Source organism: Sparus aurata, chromosome 5, assembly GCF_900880675.1.
Source record: "Sparus aurata chromosome 5, fSpaAur1.1, whole genome shotgun sequence".
Lineage (NCBI taxonomy): Eukaryota > Metazoa > Chordata > Actinopteri > Spariformes > Sparidae > Sparus > Sparus aurata.
In genome coordinates this window covers 14355421-14375613 of record NC_044191.1, presented here as the reverse complement: position 1 = coordinate 14375613, position 20193 = coordinate 14355421, and the positions used below count along the sequence as shown (strand labels likewise).

General features: G+C 42.7%; 1 protein-coding gene across 1 annotated transcript; it reads right to left on the bottom strand.

Moving 5' to 3' along the window:
* Positions 1-37: 37 nt before the first annotated feature.
* On the bottom strand, positions 38-20139 carry specc1la (sperm antigen with calponin homology and coiled-coil domains 1-like a). The gene is made up of 16 exons (XM_030417417.1): positions 19840-20139; positions 13522-13684; positions 13300-13438; positions 11576-13206; positions 10963-11170; positions 10733-10806; positions 9768-9943; positions 9326-9489; positions 8944-9062; positions 8576-8666; positions 7938-8027; positions 7695-7854; positions 7279-7381; positions 5997-6113; positions 5831-5890; positions 38-5393 (listed from the first exon to the last, which is right to left on the bottom strand). The coding sequence occupies exons 2-16, from the start codon at positions 13645-13647 to the stop codon at positions 5304-5306; spliced, it is 3348 nt and encodes a 1115-aa protein (XP_030273277.1). The 5' UTR covers positions 13648-13684; positions 19840-20139; the 3' UTR covers positions 38-5303.
* Positions 20140-20193: the final 54 nt, after the last annotated feature.

Sequence of the window (20193 nt, the reverse complement as noted above, 5' to 3'; positions counted from 1 at the left end):
ATTTTTAAGGCATACACGCTTTTTAATTGAATTGTGGGACATTTAATGATTTATTTTACATTGTAGAACAAAACGTGGAAATATCTTCAGCCTGTTCGCTGAAAACCAACACAAAAAACCTCAGACTTTGAAACAAGGGAACCAGGTGTGCAAAAATGCTAACTGCTGTCCAGGTTTTAAGACTACAGACCGCACCACTCTATTAATCAGTGCCAGAGCGAAGTGAATGTCAACACACTATTTAATCATAACTGGAAGTGTAACTGTTTGTGACCCCACAGGTGAAGCTGAAACCACAATAACGAGAACACGCACGGCTGCTTCAACGGTCTTTTATAACTATTGCCAGAAAAAATAAAGCAACATAAAACCAGACAGCACTTTTTTTTTCTTTATACAACTGATTATCATCGTAGTGTGCACTTAATACTGTAGCTTAGTCCCTTTACACACACACACAAATACCCACACATTTACTCATTCAGCTCTCACTTTGCCGAGGAACCATTTCAGCACTGCATGTAGTGTGATCAGGAGACGAAACATCCACACCAAACCAAAACATGGCGCAGGATTGAGAAAAAAAAAAAAGGCAACATGGAAACAAGAAAACAAACTAAAGCAGGTTCAGTGGAATTCTCAGAGCATATTCAAGTAAACAAACGTAGCGTGATGAAGTGGACCCATTAAAGACGTAATGCACTGTTCACATTTGCTTGTTGTGATAAAGCTATACACTCGAAGGGCATCATCTCAGGTCCCAGACGGTGTAACAGGTCCCTCATGGCTGCATCGTGTGGAGGTGGAATGTGCTTCCTAGCTTCTGCCAGCCGTCTGGTCTCTCCTCAGCCGGCCGGCCTCAGTATTCATCAATCACTCCACATCAGCGCGAGCTGGCCCTCGTAAAGTCCCAGGATCACTAAAGCGTGATCAAAACACATTCCACTCCCATCGCTCTGATCCCAGACGTTCCTGTCGGGAATGATAGAAGACGTGGGCCAGCGGTGGAATCAAACAGAACAGGAGAAATCTGTTGGCATCACAAATGCCTTCAGATGACTTTAAATAACTCACTCGCACTCTCTCGTACACAAAAACAAAACTCATTGTTGCAGGCTCTTGTGCTAACTTTGTGTCACTGAATGTCCAATGCAGCTGTACACACTGCAGTGATGTGGTTGGCAGGCAGCGCAGCAGGATGTGCTTCTGAATCGAGGACAAAAATGTTGTTCCTGATGTTGCTATTGATACCAGCTGGCAGCATCATCTGATCCAAACCATAAACAGTGTGTTGTCACCTTCCCCCGGACACATGATGGGGATTCAACCAGCTTCCCTAAAACGGTTTATGAGCATGGCTCGCTATCAGGGTTCCTCAAGAGACACAAACAAGAACAGCTTTGTTTTACAGACCTATTTCCACACTGTGACACGTGCCTGGTGAGGAAAGATAAAAGTTTGAAATGTCACAGTATCACGCGCAGAAACCCTCGGCCAAACGGTTAAGGCAGGAAATTGGTGTGGAATAATACTACCAATAAAAAAAAAAAAAAAAGAAAAAAAGCTTATCTCAGTGCAACTACTTACTGTATGTGTGGTAAATTCATATACACCCCAGACACACAAATAAAGCAATGACCTCACAACAATGACTGGAAATCATGCAAATAAATACAGTGAACTTGGTATGTTGAGGCACGATAAACACACGATAGTGTCCTGTCCTGTCTGTTTAGCTTCTATAAGCGCTAGATGAAGTTTAATAAATGGTTTATAACACATTCAAATGTTGTTATGAGCAGACATAAAAGCTTGTGAATGTATTTGTCAATAACTGTGAACGCCCATAAGCAGGGACGCAGTCACAGTTGAGAGTCAGTCTATATAAAGTTGTGTTTTTTATATTCATTTGAATGGCCAGGGTAACATATATCAATTCGTACTTAACAATAATTCACAACAACTCGAGACAGTTTTGCACTACAGCAGATGGCAGTCAACTGCAGTCAACAACAACGTGAAGATGACGAATGGGGGTGAATACCCCCGGACTATAAAAACTGCTCAGTGTTTTGAGTTGTTGAGTTAGGGGAAGCCTTAAAAGCTTTGTGAAGCTCTGTTTCTGACCGATTCTGAAGTATTTGAGCCTTCTTGTAAATTCGGCATATGTTATAGCCGAATTTAATTTTAGGGGTGCTGCAGCCCCCTTAGCACCACTACTTCCTGCACCCATGCCTATAAATGGAGGCTGCTGTAGAAATGTCCGGTAACATAAAGTAATTAACACAGTTCCAGATTATTGGGCCGATGTTCAGCATTTTTCAGAAGATTGCCAATCAAAACACCTAATTTCAAAATGTGCTACTTTGACTCTGATGCAACATCCTCTCACACAATGTCCCACATAAACACTATCTGACTGGTAACACGTGACAATTAATAGCCTATAAACACTGCCATTTTTGAAACTGCAAAGTAACTAGTGACTAGATGTATCAAACAGATGTAGTGGAGACGAAGTTTAAAGTAGCAGAAAGGAAAAATATGCAAGTACCTCAAAATTGTACTTAAGAGTGGTGCTTGATTAAAATAGCATTGTTGGAAATGTTTACTGCCAATGAATATCGTTCCAAATATCGGATTTCAGTCTCCTTGATTTCTGATAATTGGTATCGGCCCTGAAAAAAGCCACATCGGTCGACCCCTCACTTTCATAATATCAAATATGTCTAGTCAGGAGAACTTATAATTGCAAACAAATACTTAACAAGTCCCTCTAGTGTGTTATAAACCATGTTACATTTTTGTATAATGCTTATAAATACCAAACAGGCACAAGATTAACACTGCTGAATGAACTTGGACACACTAAATGACATTATGTGCTACAAGGAATCTCTATCGTAATGTTAGTCATTCTAGGAATTTCAAAAAACTACCTGTCTATCACAGCAGAAGTATTAACACACAAGATATGTCAATGGCACATAGAATTGTCCAATCACTCGTCTGTATTTTGTCATTTCTGTGCAATGAATGGTTTTTTGCAACAATTGCTGATGTTCAAGGAACAGTTTGACACTTTTGGGAAATACACTTATTTACTTTCTTGCCGAGTGATGAGAAGACTGATCTCTCATGTCTGTGGGCTGCAGGTGATAAACTTGGCTGAGCATAAAGACTGGAAAAAAAGAGGGAGAACAGCCGACATGGCTCGGTCTAGAGGTAACAAATCTGTCTGCCGGCGTCACTAAAGCTGCTTAAAAGGTGCACAATGTGAGAAACATAATCAGTGACAGATTATTTTTATGCCTCAACAAACTGAATAAATAAACTCTCTTTGTTTCATGACTGAATAAGCTGAATAAACAAACTGACCTCAAAGAACAACACAATTTTCATACTGTTTCGCTTTGTTTATATTTGGCGGACCCTGCCACCTTTCTAGCTTCAAACAGTGTTCTAGGGACCTTATTTTCCTCTAAGAGCAGCTTGTTCATTTAGTTAGTTAAAATGTATCATTACCTCATTAATATTGTAAATAGTAAAATTCTGAGTTTGAATCTTCTCCTAAACTACATAGTGCCCCTTTAACACGTTATATCTCGTTTGTTTCATTCATAGATACAACAAATTAGTTAGTTTTAAGTTAACTTTACACAAAACGGGCTAGCTGTTTCCCCATTTCTGTTTTTTATTCTAAGCTAAGCTAACTAGTATTAATCTTCTCGTCTAACTCTCTGCAACAAAGCGATAAATATATTTCCCAACAAGTTCAACAATAACTTTAGGACCCATTTGTAAGAAAAGCAGATTGTTGAGTCTCATTCCCACCTCATAAAAAACTGACGCTTTGGGATTGTAGGATGAGTCTGCTGCCAACCCATGGCATCATTATTTGAAGAGTTGGGAATGAGACTCAAAAATAAACTTCTATTAGAAATAGGTCCTTTAATGTGACGCTGCATTGACCTATAAAAGTGTGTCCTTACCCCGTCACGTCTCTGCCAGCTTCCAAAAACTTGAGTCCACGGGTGTGACACCATTTTACAATATAGGCTCTCTGATCCAAGCAGAACTACACTCTCAATCAAAACAGATTTTATAAAAAAAAAAAAAAACTTCCCATATTTCAGTTTGGATTAAATTTTACGTGCTCTATGTGCCTAATGTGAGGAGCCTAAGTGCAAGATGACACATGCAAGCCCTAAAAATGCAAATACTTGTTTTGCAGTTTACCGTTCAACTCCATACGATTCAAATGAATATCAGTCCACCTTAACAAATCTGTGAGTGAAAAACCTTCGTATGAGTGTGTTAGTGCTGCTTGACAAAATGTGTAGTAGTGGTGTAGCAATAGCATATTTCTGTGCTTGAGAAGCAAACAGTCGCTCATGATCAGATGCTGATGTAGTAGCTGTCTGCAGCATCGGTCCGTCCTGATGACCAAATAGCCAGAAATCAACAATCAAAAGGCTCCGAAACGTATTTGGCACTCTTCAAATCTTCAGTTTGACAAAGACACTGACTGTGTGGAGGATTGGCCAATACAGAGAGCTCATATCCTGGTATCCTGCATCCAAACTCACACAGGCACTTAATCCATTGAAATTGAGGCATCTGTATCGTACTGTAACATCTGGAAGACTTGGTGCAAAAGGCTGTGTATGTCTGAACTCCTTCCAGAGGGAATTTTCAGGGCTGTGGGGGAATTCCAGCATCATTGACGATTGGTTTGTTACTCTGTAGAAGGTGATGTTTTCCACAAAGTATTCACAACTGACAAAAGAAGATATATGTGACTATTTATGAAAATGACTCGTCTAGAATGCCGAGAGTCAGATTTGCAGGAATTCCCCCTTAACACCCTGAAAAAACTGGGTTAACCGTCAGGAAATATTTGCCAGGAAAAGCCAGGTCGAAGGCACTGAGACTTTGTTTTTCATGCTGCTCTTTCGGGTGTGAACTGAGGCCAAAGATGATCTACAGGATTTCATTGCTTGTCAGTTCATACTTGGTTCACCAGCGTTGCTTCTCGTCTAGTGTAACAGTAGATATACAGGCAAGCCCTTGGACAACAACTCTACACAAAGCATCTTCTACACTGCGCCGAGAGGATGGAGTAGCTGTGTGTGTCCAGCAAGGTTCTGGTCTGCCTTTAGTGTTGCTGAATACTGAGGATCGACATGCAGCGTGACTGGGTGAGGCGTGGGGGAGGGCGTCAGTGAGGTACAACAGTTGACCGTGGGGTTGCAGAGAGCTCAGGAGGGGCTTGCGTGGCTCCGATTGTGCTGCAGGTAAAGTCAGGTCTCAAAGTACTTGTAGATGGCAGTGACGTAAGTCATGACACTTTGCCAGTCCGGCCTCTCTGTGTGCACCATCTCATTTATGTCCTAGAACAGAGAAAGACACAGTTTAGGAGCCTCACTCAAGTACTAGCATCTTCCTCAAGGTCATTCACTGCAATGCTTTTGTTAAACTGGTTACAATTCTCCATCGACCTCTGTGTTACATATAGCCAGCCAATGCTGGACTATTTCTGGCTGAATGCAGTGACTTCCTGGAGTCCTGTCATCGCTGTGAGGAAGTCAAGGCGCTAGTTTTTGTACTGGAGGCCGAGCTAGTCTTGCCTTACCAGTCTTAATGCTCCACTAAGCTAACCAGCAGCTGGCTGTAGACTGAGCAAAGTCCATGGTAGAAAAGCAAATACATTAGAAGTTAGGGGAAGCATATTAGAGTTGTTTTCCTATACACCTTATTAACACTAGGAGTTAAAACTTTTTCCATTATTTATTTCAATAAAGTCATTTCACATTGGTGCACAGCTTACCAAAGTGCATTTGATGCCAACACTCTCTGCAGCCTGGAAAGCTAACGTGAAGTTTCTCCTCTGAGAAGAGAAAATCAGAGTCACACACAGGGAAACACTAACAATAGTAATGATGCAGTGGTAATGATGGCTTAGATGTTGGGGCTTTCCTGGGAGCTCTACTTGCCTTCTCCTGGCTGGTGAGCTCCTGGTAGGGGATGTGGGCAGGCAGGTAGGTGTGGAGCACCGCGCAGAAGGCCAGGCCATCATTCCAGCTGCTGCTGAAGTTTGTGATATCAATGTTCTGAAAATCAAAGTGACAATCCCTGTGAACTTTGATTCAACTCAACGGAACATTTACAATCCAGGACCATAATCGATGGAAAACCGATTCCTGGGCCTCACCCGGGCTGACAGGATACAACATCCATCACAGGCCATGAATGTCACTGCAAGCCAAGGTGCATTACAGGCTTTCATCATCCCTTTCAACAATAAATTCAGCGCTCACAGAGCCATTTAAAATGATTTAAGCACAAAGAAGATCCTTATCACATTTATCATTTTTTTCGCCTATCACCTGTCCTCTGCAGGGATGGCTGTGAATCTTTGACGCTAAAATCTCCTCAGTGTCACTACTATAACCTCGATAGTGCCCAATGATTCAGACAAAGAATCATGTTTTTTCGTCAGACAAGTAATTACTAGATGTGTTAAATGTTGCGCACTTCCTGGAGAAGACCTGAGGTGCCATGGAGACCAAGAGAGGTAAACATCACTTCAATATGGCAAGTGAGTCTTGACACACATCGTCATTTTAGCACCACTCACTTCTAGGTCAATGCTTGGACATTAAATGTCTCAGCACAGGTTTACATAAACAGTCTCCATCAAACTGGACTAAACTGACAAGAAAAGTCCAGGGAAGAGACAAACCTCAACTCAAGAGAGTTTAAGTTATAATCCTTAAGGTTTTCATGAAATTAAACCTTGTTTATGACCCTACTAATCAGCATTTTCTTTATATGTTTTCCTATTTCCTAACTGTCAGCATCTTCTGACAACTAAAGGTGAAATATTACAGGGAGCGATGAAACAAGGAGCCACCAGTGAGCTCATGCATGAAGGCACTCTGCAAGGTAACCAACTGCTGCTTTTATGTGGCAAACATGAGATCAGATCAAGGTTTCTCATGACATGATGGAAAAAGGCAGATTAGTAACTGACTTAAAACAACACAAATTTTTCTATTTACTCTGTAACTGGTGTGGAGAGGAACAGAAACATTTTCCGGCAGAGAAGCACTGGCTGTGTGATCGAGACAAAACGTCTGTGCGCAGAGAAAGAAAAAGGCTGCACCTGCGTCTTGTATCTATGACAAAAATATCTAGACAACCGCGGTGTATGATGGCAGTGCACCTTTCTCCGGGCAGGCGTCTGCAGCAGCTGATGGCAGGATAGGAACCTACCTGATATCCCTCAGTCTTTTTCTGGCACCACTTTAGCAGAGCGTTTCTCTTAGAGCCTCCGTATTCTCTGGCCAGTGCTGACAGCGGGTCCTTTCTCTCTTCTCTGAAACACAAAAGAGACATGTAAGCAAAAACTCTGCTACTGCTTTAAAATATTTACAGAGTCTGTAAGGCAAACAGACAGCATATTTGCTTAATGGGCTGGTGAAGCTGTCAAGAGCTGTGTGTTCTGTTAAAGGAGACCAATCACAACTACAGGATGAAGAAGTGATGTCACACTGGCAACTGGCAGAATGACAAGAATGAAAACAGAAACTTTAAGCCATGAGCACAATCATGCTTATAGGCAAATAAACTATCCAAGTTTTACCAGTGAGTACAACATAAAGGTGAGTCATGGCCCCTGGAGGTAGTACCTTAGGCGGCTGCGTGCTGTGGGGGTGATGGAGGCAGTGGGGGAGGACGATGACAGGGAGAGCGGGGAGGAGGCAGCACTCATAGCCATCAGGGAGGTTGAGGAGGCTCCATCTGAAGCCGACATGTCCCTCTTTATCTCCTCACTGCTCCGCCGGGACACTGTTCAGGAGAGTGGAGACGATTATAGGCTCCATTCTTTGGCAACACACTAAGTTTTTTAGAACTTAACGAGCATCTCTAACCTGAAATTGACTTGGTGGAGTCCATGTTGGAGACCCTCTGGAGGGCAGACGGAGGCCGGCTAGCTGAGGTTCCCCTGAGAAGGTGCTCGGCTGTGGATACATCACAGTATTTACATCACATACAGTACGAGTGTTTCTATAAAGGGGCTTCCTCTGACGTAACAGGGTCAGTAAAGAGCCACATTCCAGACCCTCGCAGTTCAGGGAATACCGGCAAATGAGGCTGCCTTGTCAGACAGGAAAACAATAAATCAGAGAAAAATAAATGGAACGATGGAGGCTATGGTCAGATCTGCACGTTCACACGAAACACTTGAACTCATTACTGGTGAGAATGAACTGAGGGGAAATTCTACAGTATGTGGTGGCTCATTATTTCCCTCTTATCCACTCGAGTGTTTTGATTAGCTTAAACATGATGTCAACATACAGTAAAGTAGAACTAACTCGGAGCTCCAGGGTTTGGGGAAAAACTGTCCCACGAGAGAGGGCATAGTCTACTCCAGTTAATCATTTAGATGTGATGTAGAGGACAAAGTACTCTGGCCTTTGTGACCCATATTTCACAGTACATTATTCTGTCCTTTCACAGATCTATATCTACATTTCAGAGAGTACTGTTGTGTAGACTGCCTCACCTGGCATGCTGATGTCTGTGTAGCTGGGCCTCTTATCACTGAGGGAGGAGAGTGGCTTGGTTGCTGACATAGACCCACTTATGGAGTGTCTCTGATATGACAGAGCAAAAACAACTTTATTCACTTATGGAAAATAATAATATTTCTCAGTTTATAATGTTACCTCATTAATATTGTAAACATTAAAACTCTTCTCCAAAACAACATAATGCCCCTTTAATAAAAGAAAAGTGCAATCAACCAAGAAGTTTAAAGAAAATGAAGTATCTCCTTTTTTTTTTTGAGAGACAATTTTCTTTCATTGGTTTAGAAAATCCTCCCACATCATAAACAAGTAACATAGTCATACAAAGCCTTCCCTCCTGTACCTGTATAGGTGAAACAGCTGCTGCTGGGGGCGTCTTCATAGGACTGGGGCTGAGGGGGGTGCGTGGTATCGGGGTAGCCGACGCTGTTGGAGTCACGGAGGCACCATTGGTAGGTGGACCTATGTTAAGAGTGAGAAGGAACCAACACATAAAGCTCAGTGTGCTTCACACACTTGACCAAATACACTCCTGATGTCAAGGACTGCCTCATGGATCTTGTTGTAAAAGTTCCTTCTGTGTGGATAAATGCTGAAATGTATGTATTAATTATCTTACTGCAAAAGAAAAAAGAATAAACACGCATTTTCTTTGATAATCTTTGACAATAAAAGTTTAGGACAAGCAGCAACATATAAAAGTGAGAAATTGAGGTTTATGGTACCTTGCGAGGCACTGTCGAAGCTCTTGATGAGTGTTTTGACGGTGGGAGAGGGCTCCGAGGAGGTGGAGGATCGGCGGCTGAGACCCATCCCCTGTCTGAGCGCAGCCAGGTCCCTCTCCACCGCGTTCATGTAGTTATACACTCTGCCTCTCTCCTCGTCCTGCCTGGAATACAAACAGTGCTTAACTTAGACAGTGTAGGAGCTCTGAGTGTACATGCTATTTCTACACACTGGTTTGAGAAGGACTCAAGTTGTAGGGATGAATACGGTGAAATCGTATTTGAAAAGAAACCCATAAATCATTTGGTCTGCAAAGGACGTTTATCAGCTGTGGGATTCATCAAAGATAAATGAATGTAAACACTGCTACTGAGCATCCAGGATCATAATTAAATAAGGGAAGTTAAATCTTCCCTCATTTTGTCTCTCTGTGAGTCTTACTTGCGGCTCTTGACCTCGTCCAGCTCTTTGCTCAGTTTTTCATTTTTCTCCTGGGCTTCCTGTAGCCGGCGCCGCAGATCTCCAATTTCTTCCTGTGCTTCGGACTTGATGTCATTAGCAATGACAACGGCTGTCTGCAGATCAGCCTGGAACTGACGCCACTCCATCGACTCTTCCTGCACAAACACACAGACAGACAGCAAGTTGAAAATTACTTAGATGAAATGAACCACCTGATTATTTAGGCACTATTAATGATTTTTGTTTGGCCTTTGAAACAATCTGCAACATCTCACTCGTGGTGAATGTGTTTGCAAACCCAGCAGACACGGAGAGACATAAGCATTCATTCAGAGTCTTGTTCCTGGCCAAGTGATTAATGGAAGTCCAACATACACTGTCCTTGTAGCTCTGCTTTTGTCTCCACCGAGTCCTAGAGACATATCTGGATCTTAGGCTGCTAGATGCTCAAACATTGTTATAGTGAAAAACCCAGGTCTTTTGATTTGGGGTTGTAGGTACCTGTCCTTCACTTTGGCACAACATTCCTTCAACCGTATCATGTCTGTATTCCTACGCACAAGCACAGCTGTGCCTGCTGCACACACTGTGTAAGGATAAGCACCAACAATGTTCAAAATATAGCATACACTTCAACAGATGCATGTGGCTAAAATACATCTTGCAAAGTCAGGTGATAATTCTCTGCGAGTTTGTCATTACAAGCAACATATGCTGCCCCCCCTGTGAATTATACTGCAATCGAGTATTTGCATTGGGTTTTAACTAGTGTACAAATACATTTACTCTGTGCCAATTACTGGCCTAATACTGCTGCTCTTTCATGTACTTCTCTTTCTTTCTTCTACTGTACAGAAATAAAATAAAAACAAAAAAAATCATGCATATACTGTTTGACCCCCATCTGTCCCAGTCCTTAAGTCACCCTGTGCAGCAGTTCTTACCCTCAGTCTGCGGTGGAGAATCTTAATCTCTCTCTCCATGTCATGCTTCTGATCCTGCAGCTTCTTCACAGAGTCTGAATTAGGAGATAAATACATACTGGTGGTATTAATGCCAACAAGCCAAAAAAAACAGACTGACTCAACACCACACATACCTAACTACTATTAGAGAAAGTTTGACAAACACTTGACAGTAAGCTATGGCCGCTATGTTTCACAAAAGATCTTACTCTCGAGGTCAGTGATGATGAGGTTGTCGTGGAGTTTAAGGGCTCGGTGCTGCTCCACCTCATCCTCCAGCTCAAAGATGGTTTCCTTCATGTCTGCGATCTCAGTCTCTTTCTCCTGCAGATCGATGCGCTGCTTCTCCAGCGTGCGCTCCTGCTCGGTCATCTGCTGCTGCACCTGCCCCTGGAAGTCTCTGTATTCCCTGTCCAGCTGCACACACAGAAGGAGGATTAACCTTCCTTTCTTTAACAAGTTAGCAGCTAATTAGCGGACTGTTGTGCACCAGCAATGTCATACTGTTTTTATTTATAGAAATATATTGGGTACAACGTCCTAACAACACATCTGCACAGTAGTCATCTGCTTAGTGTTGTGGAACATGTACCACTTATTGCTGAAAAGTAGACTCTGGAGACTTTTGTTTTCAAAGTCAAATCTGGCTATGCTCCATCGTTAAAGAGGAACTTATTTTGGTGCCCCAAAAACTCTTGCTCCAGTTCTGGCACCCTAGTTTGAAGTTTAGGTCAATCACATTAATTTAGCATCTTATAGTTCCAGGATAGTGATGCCCTGCTTGATTTTACATCACAGAGTCTCTCACAAGTTTTAACTTACCTTACTGAAAGTCTCCTGCAGTCGGGTGAGGTCACTGTGTGCTTGTTCCAGCTCCTCCTGCAACTTTGCCGCCTTGGCCTCGGCCTCTTCCTTCCCCAGACGGACGCCTTCCAGCAGCTGGCAGATGTCATTTTTGTCCCCTGCGCTGTGAAGAGAGTACAGCTCGGCGACCCTCTGCCTCTCCTGGTCCAGCTGGGCTCTGCAGCGGTTCAGCTCCGCCTGGTCGCTGCTCACAGCTGCCTTGTACTCCTCAACTGCAGCCGCCATGGCAACTCGGCCCTGTCTCTCCGACTCCATGATGCGTTCCATCTGGTGGTTCCTCTCCTTCAGCGCTCCGATCATCTCCTGGGCCTCAGCATTGTCCTGCTCAGCCATCTTCAGTGTGTTGGACAGATGTTGTTGAACCCCCAGCAGCTGCTCTCTCTCAAAGCGGGCATTGTCTGCCAGGTCTGAGTAACGCTGCTCCAGCTCCATGTAGCGGCCACTCTTAATGTCCTCCTCCAGCACATACGATATGTGATGCTCATCCAGCAGAGAGCGCAGGTACTCAATCTGCCGGCCGTACAGCTCCAGCTTGTCGCTCTGCTGGCACAGGGAGTCCATGAGGATCACCTTCTCTTCACCCAGCCGCTCGTTCTCTCCATTCAGCTCCTGAGTGATTTGCTGCAGGTCGGCCAGCTCCTGTAACGTGGCCTGGAGCTCCTCAGCAGTGCTGTGGTGGTTCTCCTCCATCTGGTGGATGCGTTCTGTCAGACAGGCCACCGACACCTCGCTAGCGTTGCCGCTGCTGCCCCTCCGCGAGCGCTCCCTGCTAGGTGCACATTCCGACTCAGATGATGACGAAGCTCCGGAGGGGGCGTCCAAAGCATCATCACTGGAGGTGACGGCCTGGTAGACTTCGCTGGATTCACTGTCGAGGTTGTCTGCAGAGCCTCCGTGCTGGTGTCCTGTGAGCAGATCCTCCAAGGAGCCCGGGGCAGAGCCTTCCATTGAGGAGGTTAGTGTGCCTGTTCCTCCACCATCACTCTGCCCACTGCTGGCTGCCAGGTCCGGGCTCAAGGAGGCATAGTTGAACAGCTTGTCAGAGGCATCTAGCCTCTGCTCCAGAGAGAAGCCCAGCGCATTGAGCCGATCTTTCAGCATCCGGTTCTCACTCTTCAGCAGGTTGAGCTCCTCTCTGATGGCCTGGTTCTGCTCTTGTAAGAGAATCAGAGTGGACTCCACGTCAGCAGCTGTGATGGCTGAAACGTGGGGCTTCTCCTCCTCCCCAGCTTCTTCCTGCGGCGGTTCTTCCTTTCCTCCCAAACCAAGCTGGGCCCTCATGTCTCTCAGCTCACTGCGGAGATGGAGGATTTCCACATCTTTACTTTTCGCCAAACCCAACAGGTCTTTTACTTTGGCCTCCAGAGCCACCTTATCACTGATCTGACCATCTGATTTCGACTTGCTCATACGACCCTCGGATTCTGCAAGGATCTGGCTGCGAGATCGCTTCCCCGCGGCCACATCACCTGCTACAGTCCCAGACACCGACTGCTTCTTATTGGCTGAGGTCCTTGATGTCCGTAGACGGTCTCGTGATGAATTTGGCTCCTTAGAAACCGAAGATGTTGTACGCTTAGATGAAGTACCTGGTGATACAGAATAAGGTCATCCTTACATTTCCAGAAATATAACATTCAGACAGAACAAATAAATATTTAAACATGGAACATTAGACGTACCTGACGTTGTCTTTGGTTTGCTATCTAGGTTGCTAGCTGTTGTCCCAATGGAGGCAGTCCTCTTGTTCTTGCTGACAGCATTATTTGATGCAGGATTCCCTCCGGCCATAGCTGCTAAAAGGTCATCATTGCTTTTCACCTGGAAGAACAAAATCCAATGAATTCACAACAATAAAATCAACTTATTCAACTCTAGTTGGGCCATCACGTGTTGTGTCTTACCTTTGACAGAGCTGCTGTGGTGCTGGTCTTGGCTGCAGGCTTTCCGGTCCCAGCGGTAGCCACAGCCTCTGCCTTCCCTCGATCTCCGCTCACCTTACCCACCGCTGGTCGGACCGACTTCTTCATACTGAGATCTCTGACGCCGATACATTTAAATCTCAATCTGTGCACACAGGAGGGAGGAATAAGGTAACATATGTCAGTGCGCAGAGTGATAGCTCCAGTTTTCCATGGAAGAGGAATTCTTTCCACAGACGTTAATCCCAAAACACTGAGACCACACTTAACAGCAGAGCAGAGCACTTCTAGAAAACGTGCTTCTCTCCGTCTGTCTCTGTAATTTCAAGTTTATTCTAGATAGTTAGCGTTTGGGAGGGAGTGGATAATTTCACTGATTCCTCTAATCCCTGTAATGATACGTTCACACAGATTATGCAGTTTTAAAATGTTTATTTATATTCACATCATGACACATGGACACTAGTGTGGTACTTGCAATTTAAATAATTGTGTCCTCCCTGTAGTTACATTTGGTAGCTGTTAAGACAGCTGCAGGGGACCACCCCAGATACAGGAATGTCAGATAAACACTGACATAGAGGCTTTCAAAGGCCGACCAGTATCTCCACTAGATGGCTCTCATGCGTTTGTGATAGTTCAGTCAGTTCAGAGTTTTACATCTCTGTCAGCTGCAACAATGGCACTGATAGAAGAGTCCTGACTGAAGGGTTTAAAGTGGCACCATGTACTGAAGAAAAAACCCCACAGAATCTTAACATTCAAAATATTAATGAGGTAATAATATAAACTCTGTGTCAAGGGACGATCTGTATGCGCTTGGTTGTATAACAGGGCGATACTGACTTATGAAATCTCACACATTGTCTTTTCTATGAAATATGACCGAGGTTGGTCCTTCATGTGTCTTTTTAAGGAACAAATCATTCTCAGCATTCTCAGGATGAATAAATGGGCCTGTGGGGTTAATTTACTTTCCATGCTTTTCAGAGACACAGGGGCACGTTGAAGTTTTGGAGAAGAAATTCAAACTCAGAATGTTAATATTAACCATTTAAATTACGTAATAATAGAAACATAGAAATATTATTTCCATAACTGAACAAACAAGCTGTTCTCAGAGGAAAATAAAAAGTCCCCAGAACACTGTTTGAAGCTAGAAAGGCGGCAGGGTCCGCCACATGTAAACAAAGTAAACAGTACGAAACTGTGTTGTCCTTTAAGAGTAGTTTGTTTATTCTGTTTATTCAGTCATGAAAGTGAGGAGAGTTTGTTTATTTAGACGTAAAAATTATTTCTCTTCTGATTAAAATATATTCCCCAAAATGACATAGGGCACCTTTAATCACTGTGTTTGCAGCTTTCTGTATACATTTATTTTGTGGGAAGAATGCGCTTACAATCTACAATCAGCTCCCCAGCACAAACAAAGATCTGCAGGACAGGATCTTTCTAGCATTATGCAGAATAATCATGAAGACCAAAAAAGGGAAAAGTAGATCCTTTCACAGATCAAAGTGAAATATTTTTGCGTGGCCCGCAGTTACACAGCGTTGCTGGGCAACAGATGTCTGATGCGCTAGATTTCATCTTACACTGCCAAGAAATCATTTAGTGCCATGTTTGTACTCATCACCAGTTCCATCATCTAAACAGCTTGACAACCCATAAAAAATCCAAATTAACCATTTTAATGGGGGCAAATTCTTGAGTCCAAGTTGCTGTGCTGCATTTCAAACTTGATATGAAATATGTTTCATATGAGGCACCTAGAACTGTGATGAAGTTAATCAACTGTGTTAATTTGGCAGCGACCAAGGTGTCGAAATTGGCTGCAATCACATCAGAAAAGCTTTTGTGAAGCACAGAGGGCTTAATTCAGTAATGTTCACATGTTGCGTGCAGGTATGAAGCAAACCTGACTTGAAGCCACGATAGCAAGGAAAGTGATTTGGGACACAGCTGGAGACAAAGAGTAAGTACTTTAGCACAGACTTGGATGACTTGGAGCTCTTTCTGCCCTAAGGCTCTTAAGAGGAAAAAGTGAGCTGAAGTTATTTACTGTTCACAGGAAATCCAGCTACAATCCATCTCTGAGTCAGACATCTGTTGTTTTCTTGAGTGCAAGTTTGTTGTTTGGATATGGAAATAAGGAGAGTTAAATATCAGCAGTAAATCAAACTTTAAATAGAACAGTGTGAGAAGCTGGTAGAAGGAGCAAAAATGTTTAGACAAAGCACTGCCTGAAACTTTTCCTTGAATCTAAGCTAAACAAATACACAAAAACCAGGATGAAGTAATAATTTAAAATGTGATGCAGCTGGAGCAGAGCGAGATCTGTACACAACAGTTCACATCTGATCCTAATACACCCAGAGAATCCAAAATAACCTGTTACTAAACCACAACTGCACATTATTCAATAGCAGATACTTTACTAATAGATTTCAGCTGTGTTTCTTTGGTACAGGTGTTCCTTTAAATCCGTCATGTTGCACAAAATCTTCCACTTCAAGCGCACTGAGACCTGAAGATGGTTCATTTTTCCCCACGGAGACAATATTTTTTGGCTTTCTTATTATTTCTGTCAGCCTAGCCTTGGCCTCCAGTGACACAGAAAGCGAGAAGTGTTTAGCTTCATGTAATTCATATGACCAAACCACAAAAACACTGCCCTTTACGAAGAGTTAGGAGGAGTCTGACTCGACTTGGAAGATAAAATTGTGTATTTGTCAAGTTGTGTAACAAGCCTGCAAAAACCGTTGTTCTTTTTAAAGTGCTACTTACAGCCACAGAATACGTGTCGCATACCATCAGACCACCAGATTTTTATGTGTGAGTTTACAAAGAGCCGCAAGCAAACAAAAGAAACAATCTTCCCTGCCTCATGTGGAGGAAATGGCAAATAATGTGTCTCAGCTGGTTCGGCTACTTTTTCTGTACATCCACAGCCCCACAGGCCTCACCTTATTTGGAAGCTTCTTCATTACATGGCCATACTTTGGAGACATGAGAAAATACACAATCTCACAATTCCAACTACATGTTGCCCAGACCTTTGGAAAGGTTTTTACTGTCTTCGCATGTCTTGTCAGAGAGTCTCATTTTTAACACAAACCTTTTTGGCACAAAGAAACAAAGATTATTCAAAATGTTTATCAGCACCACTGCAGCTGCAGGACTAACACTGGACTATGCCACACCAGCCATTAAGAAAACATCTCCAGCTGAATGAAGATAAAGGACAATCAATAAGACTCAGCTGGTTGTAGAAGATATCCTGACCCTTTTCAACCTTACCTGTCTTTGCACAGCTGACTCTATTCTGCCTGTGTACGCCATAACACACATGTTTTTCAGGGCATTTACCCCGAGTGCTGGCATGTGTACTCAACAACTAGCCAGCTTTCTGAATAGCTGAATGTGTGTCAAAGCAGATGTCTGAAACAGTGAGCTGCGAGCTGGAGTTCAGCTCTTTTCACTGGATCTGAATAGATATGGGATTGCCGGCTAGGGAACCAAAAGTGCAGCTAAATGGGGCAGCTGCCTTTTCTTTCATTCTCCGATTTTGTGAAACTAGTGCAGAGATATTCTAGTGTGCGTCATTTTAATGACTCTCACAACATTAATTCTATATTAATCCATACTACACAAAGTTACGCTTTTTCCTGCTTATAAAAGGAACCGCTTGTTTCCATCTGCAATTTGTCTTTTAAATTCTCTGGAGAGGTTTTTTAATGATTTTACTGTTTTTTTATTTTTCAACATCTTCTATTTATAACAGATTATTTTATTACACTGAACTCCTTGGCATATTTTATTGTATTAGTCTCTTTTTCTTTAATCAATTAGTCATCTATTTTTGATTTATTTATGTTACTGTATGTTTTATTTGAACAAGGCAAGCTGTTCCCCCTGTGGGATTAATGAAGTTGTCTGAATCTGAACAACATTACATACAACAACATCTGGCTGACTGTTCATAATAACATGATGTATTCTTGCTTAGATATACCTAAAATCTTATAAACATAACACAGAAATGAGCCCATTGGGTTTGTATGCCAATAGCAAACATTTTCTCAAGAATTTCCAGTCTCTTTTTCTTCTTATACCGACTCTCCACTACATCTATTTGATTAATTCAGTTAATAGTTACTTTTCAGATTCAGATTATTCTGTGTTTTTTAGACTACTAATTGTGAGATATTACCAATCAGATATTGTCTTGGGTGGGACATAATCTAATATTTTATCCGCAATCTGACAGAGAAATCACAGACACTGATAATCAGAAAATGCTAAATTTCACCCACCGCTGATAATTGCTCTAGCCCTCGTAGAAATATCCATCTCTGTTCATCAGCTGCTATGAGAGGAAGGAGACTGTCAACAGAATGATTTACATGTGCAAAACACACTCTGTGTTGCTCCTCAGTAGGCTACAACCAAGTAACAGTTGTCCTTATTCAAATTAAAGAGCTACAGTATTTGATTTCAGTGTAAATTAATCCAATGGATCTGATCCAAGGCTGACCGAAGGAACAAGTGCATGTAGTGTTCCTTCACAGACAGCTGAACAAAGCCTGAGACCAGGACAGAGGACGCAGAAGAAACAGTCTGCGAGGAAAAAGAGGTGGTGGTCGCAGATCTCTAGTAACTCATTAATACCCCTTCCCTGCTCTCCTTCCTTATTCATGCTTTAACTGCGGGGAGGCACTTCCTTCCCATAACATTAGCTTCCTGTGGTGGCGTCTCCAGTAAAAAACCCTACAAGGGGTGACTGTGTGTGCAAGGACAAGCAGGCACCAGTCTGCCTGAAACAGAGCAGACACTGTCAAACTCTGAATTTCATTTGCTGATATATAACTCACTATTAATACACATGACAGGGACACAAAAGCTATTGTTACTGTGCAGCTTTCAGTCAAATAACAGTCACTAATTTCCATATTTCTACTACTACTACTACTGCTATGCTGATAATAGTAGAAACAAGACCAACCACAGCTGCGGAAAGATTTATTGAACTATGGTGAGTTTGGAAATCATCACTCGCCTTCACCTTCAATAAACACACAATGTGGAAGAGTTATCATGCCTGGAATTTTGAATAAAGTGAATCAAGTTTATCTAATTAAATCAACCTAAGCATGAGTTTGGTCCTGACAGAAGAGTCTGTCTTAGAAATACATTTCTTCCTTCGCTTGGCGGCAAAGTTTCCAAGACTGCAGAGTCTCCCCCCACCCTCAAAAAAAAAATATTTTTCTAAAAAGCAAACCAATGATCTGGCACAGCCGAAAAGGAATATCTCATAAATATATCTCCTGGGCATTGATTTAAGGAGTGGGCTGTGACATATTGCTCTTAGCAAAATCTTTCCAGGAAAGTTAGGAAACATCTGTGGTCATCTTTGTTTGAAAAGAAAGAGGATGATTTAGTGAATATTGCGTTTAGGGCCGACCAAAAGCCACTGACAAGCTGCAACATCAGTTTGCTGTTGACTCTTCAGGGGGGATGGCAAATTTACATTGTTCTGGGCTACACCTACATTAGCAGCACCACGGCTAGCAGTTGTCCCAACAGTGTGTCATTAAACTACAAAACCACACACTTTTCCAGCCAAACCGTTTGAGTAAAGACAGCTACCAGACTCTATGAATTAAACAGACGTTGTTGTTATCACTAAAGAGACGAAATGGCAACTTTAAACCCAGGAGATAACCCAGCTAGCTAGCTAGTTAGCTACAAGGTCAGGAACGCAGGGAATCTCTGTAATTTGACTTCCTGTTTGGACTTTCAAAACAAAGGCACCGCTAGACACGTAAGCACAACCCGGCAAGAAAAACATTACTGGATTTAAACGCAAATCTAATCTACATCTAAATGATGTATGGAAAAGGCTTCATACAGCAATATATGTCTTAAACACAGTTAATATCAATGCACATAAGACTGTGCATGACACAGAGGCTATGTCAACACATCGTGAAGACTTATTTTGAAATAATTCATAGCATGCCTCCATGTTGTTTTTTCTACCTTGACAGATGGCAAAAAAAGAAAATCTGTTTTCAGGGCTAAAACAATAATTATCATGTTATTTCAAACGAGCAAAATGAACAGCGTGGGTCTGCGGAGTTAATGTAACTTCAGAGTTGGTTGGTGCATTTCTTTTCAGTCAGTTTATTCACCTCAGCTGAGAAAAGCTGAGGTTGCTAATGCTAGCGTCTGGCTAACAATGATAGCATAGCCGGCAAAAGACAGCGGTCTGTCAGTAAACTGGTAAAACATTCATACCTGAGGTTCTCCTGATTTTCCTGTTTGATAGGTTGACAGATGTCCGATGGATGTTCATTTGCGGGCGCTCACAGTTCACCAGTCCTCAACTTGAGACGGCAGGCAGGCAGCATCGGTTTCAGATGTCAGCCCCTTTCTGCTGGCAGCAGCCGGATGATCCTCTGTCCCCTCCTCTGGTTGCATCATCTCAGCATCCCCCCTCAGCACAGGAGGCACCGTTTACTGCCTTCAGGGTGCTTCAATATAAGTGTCTCAAAATGAGTCCTGGAGCTGGACCAAAAGTCTGCAGAGCTTCTCCTAAAGCCAGTCTACTGTAATTGCATAACATAATTTTTTTGTTTTTATATGATTTGT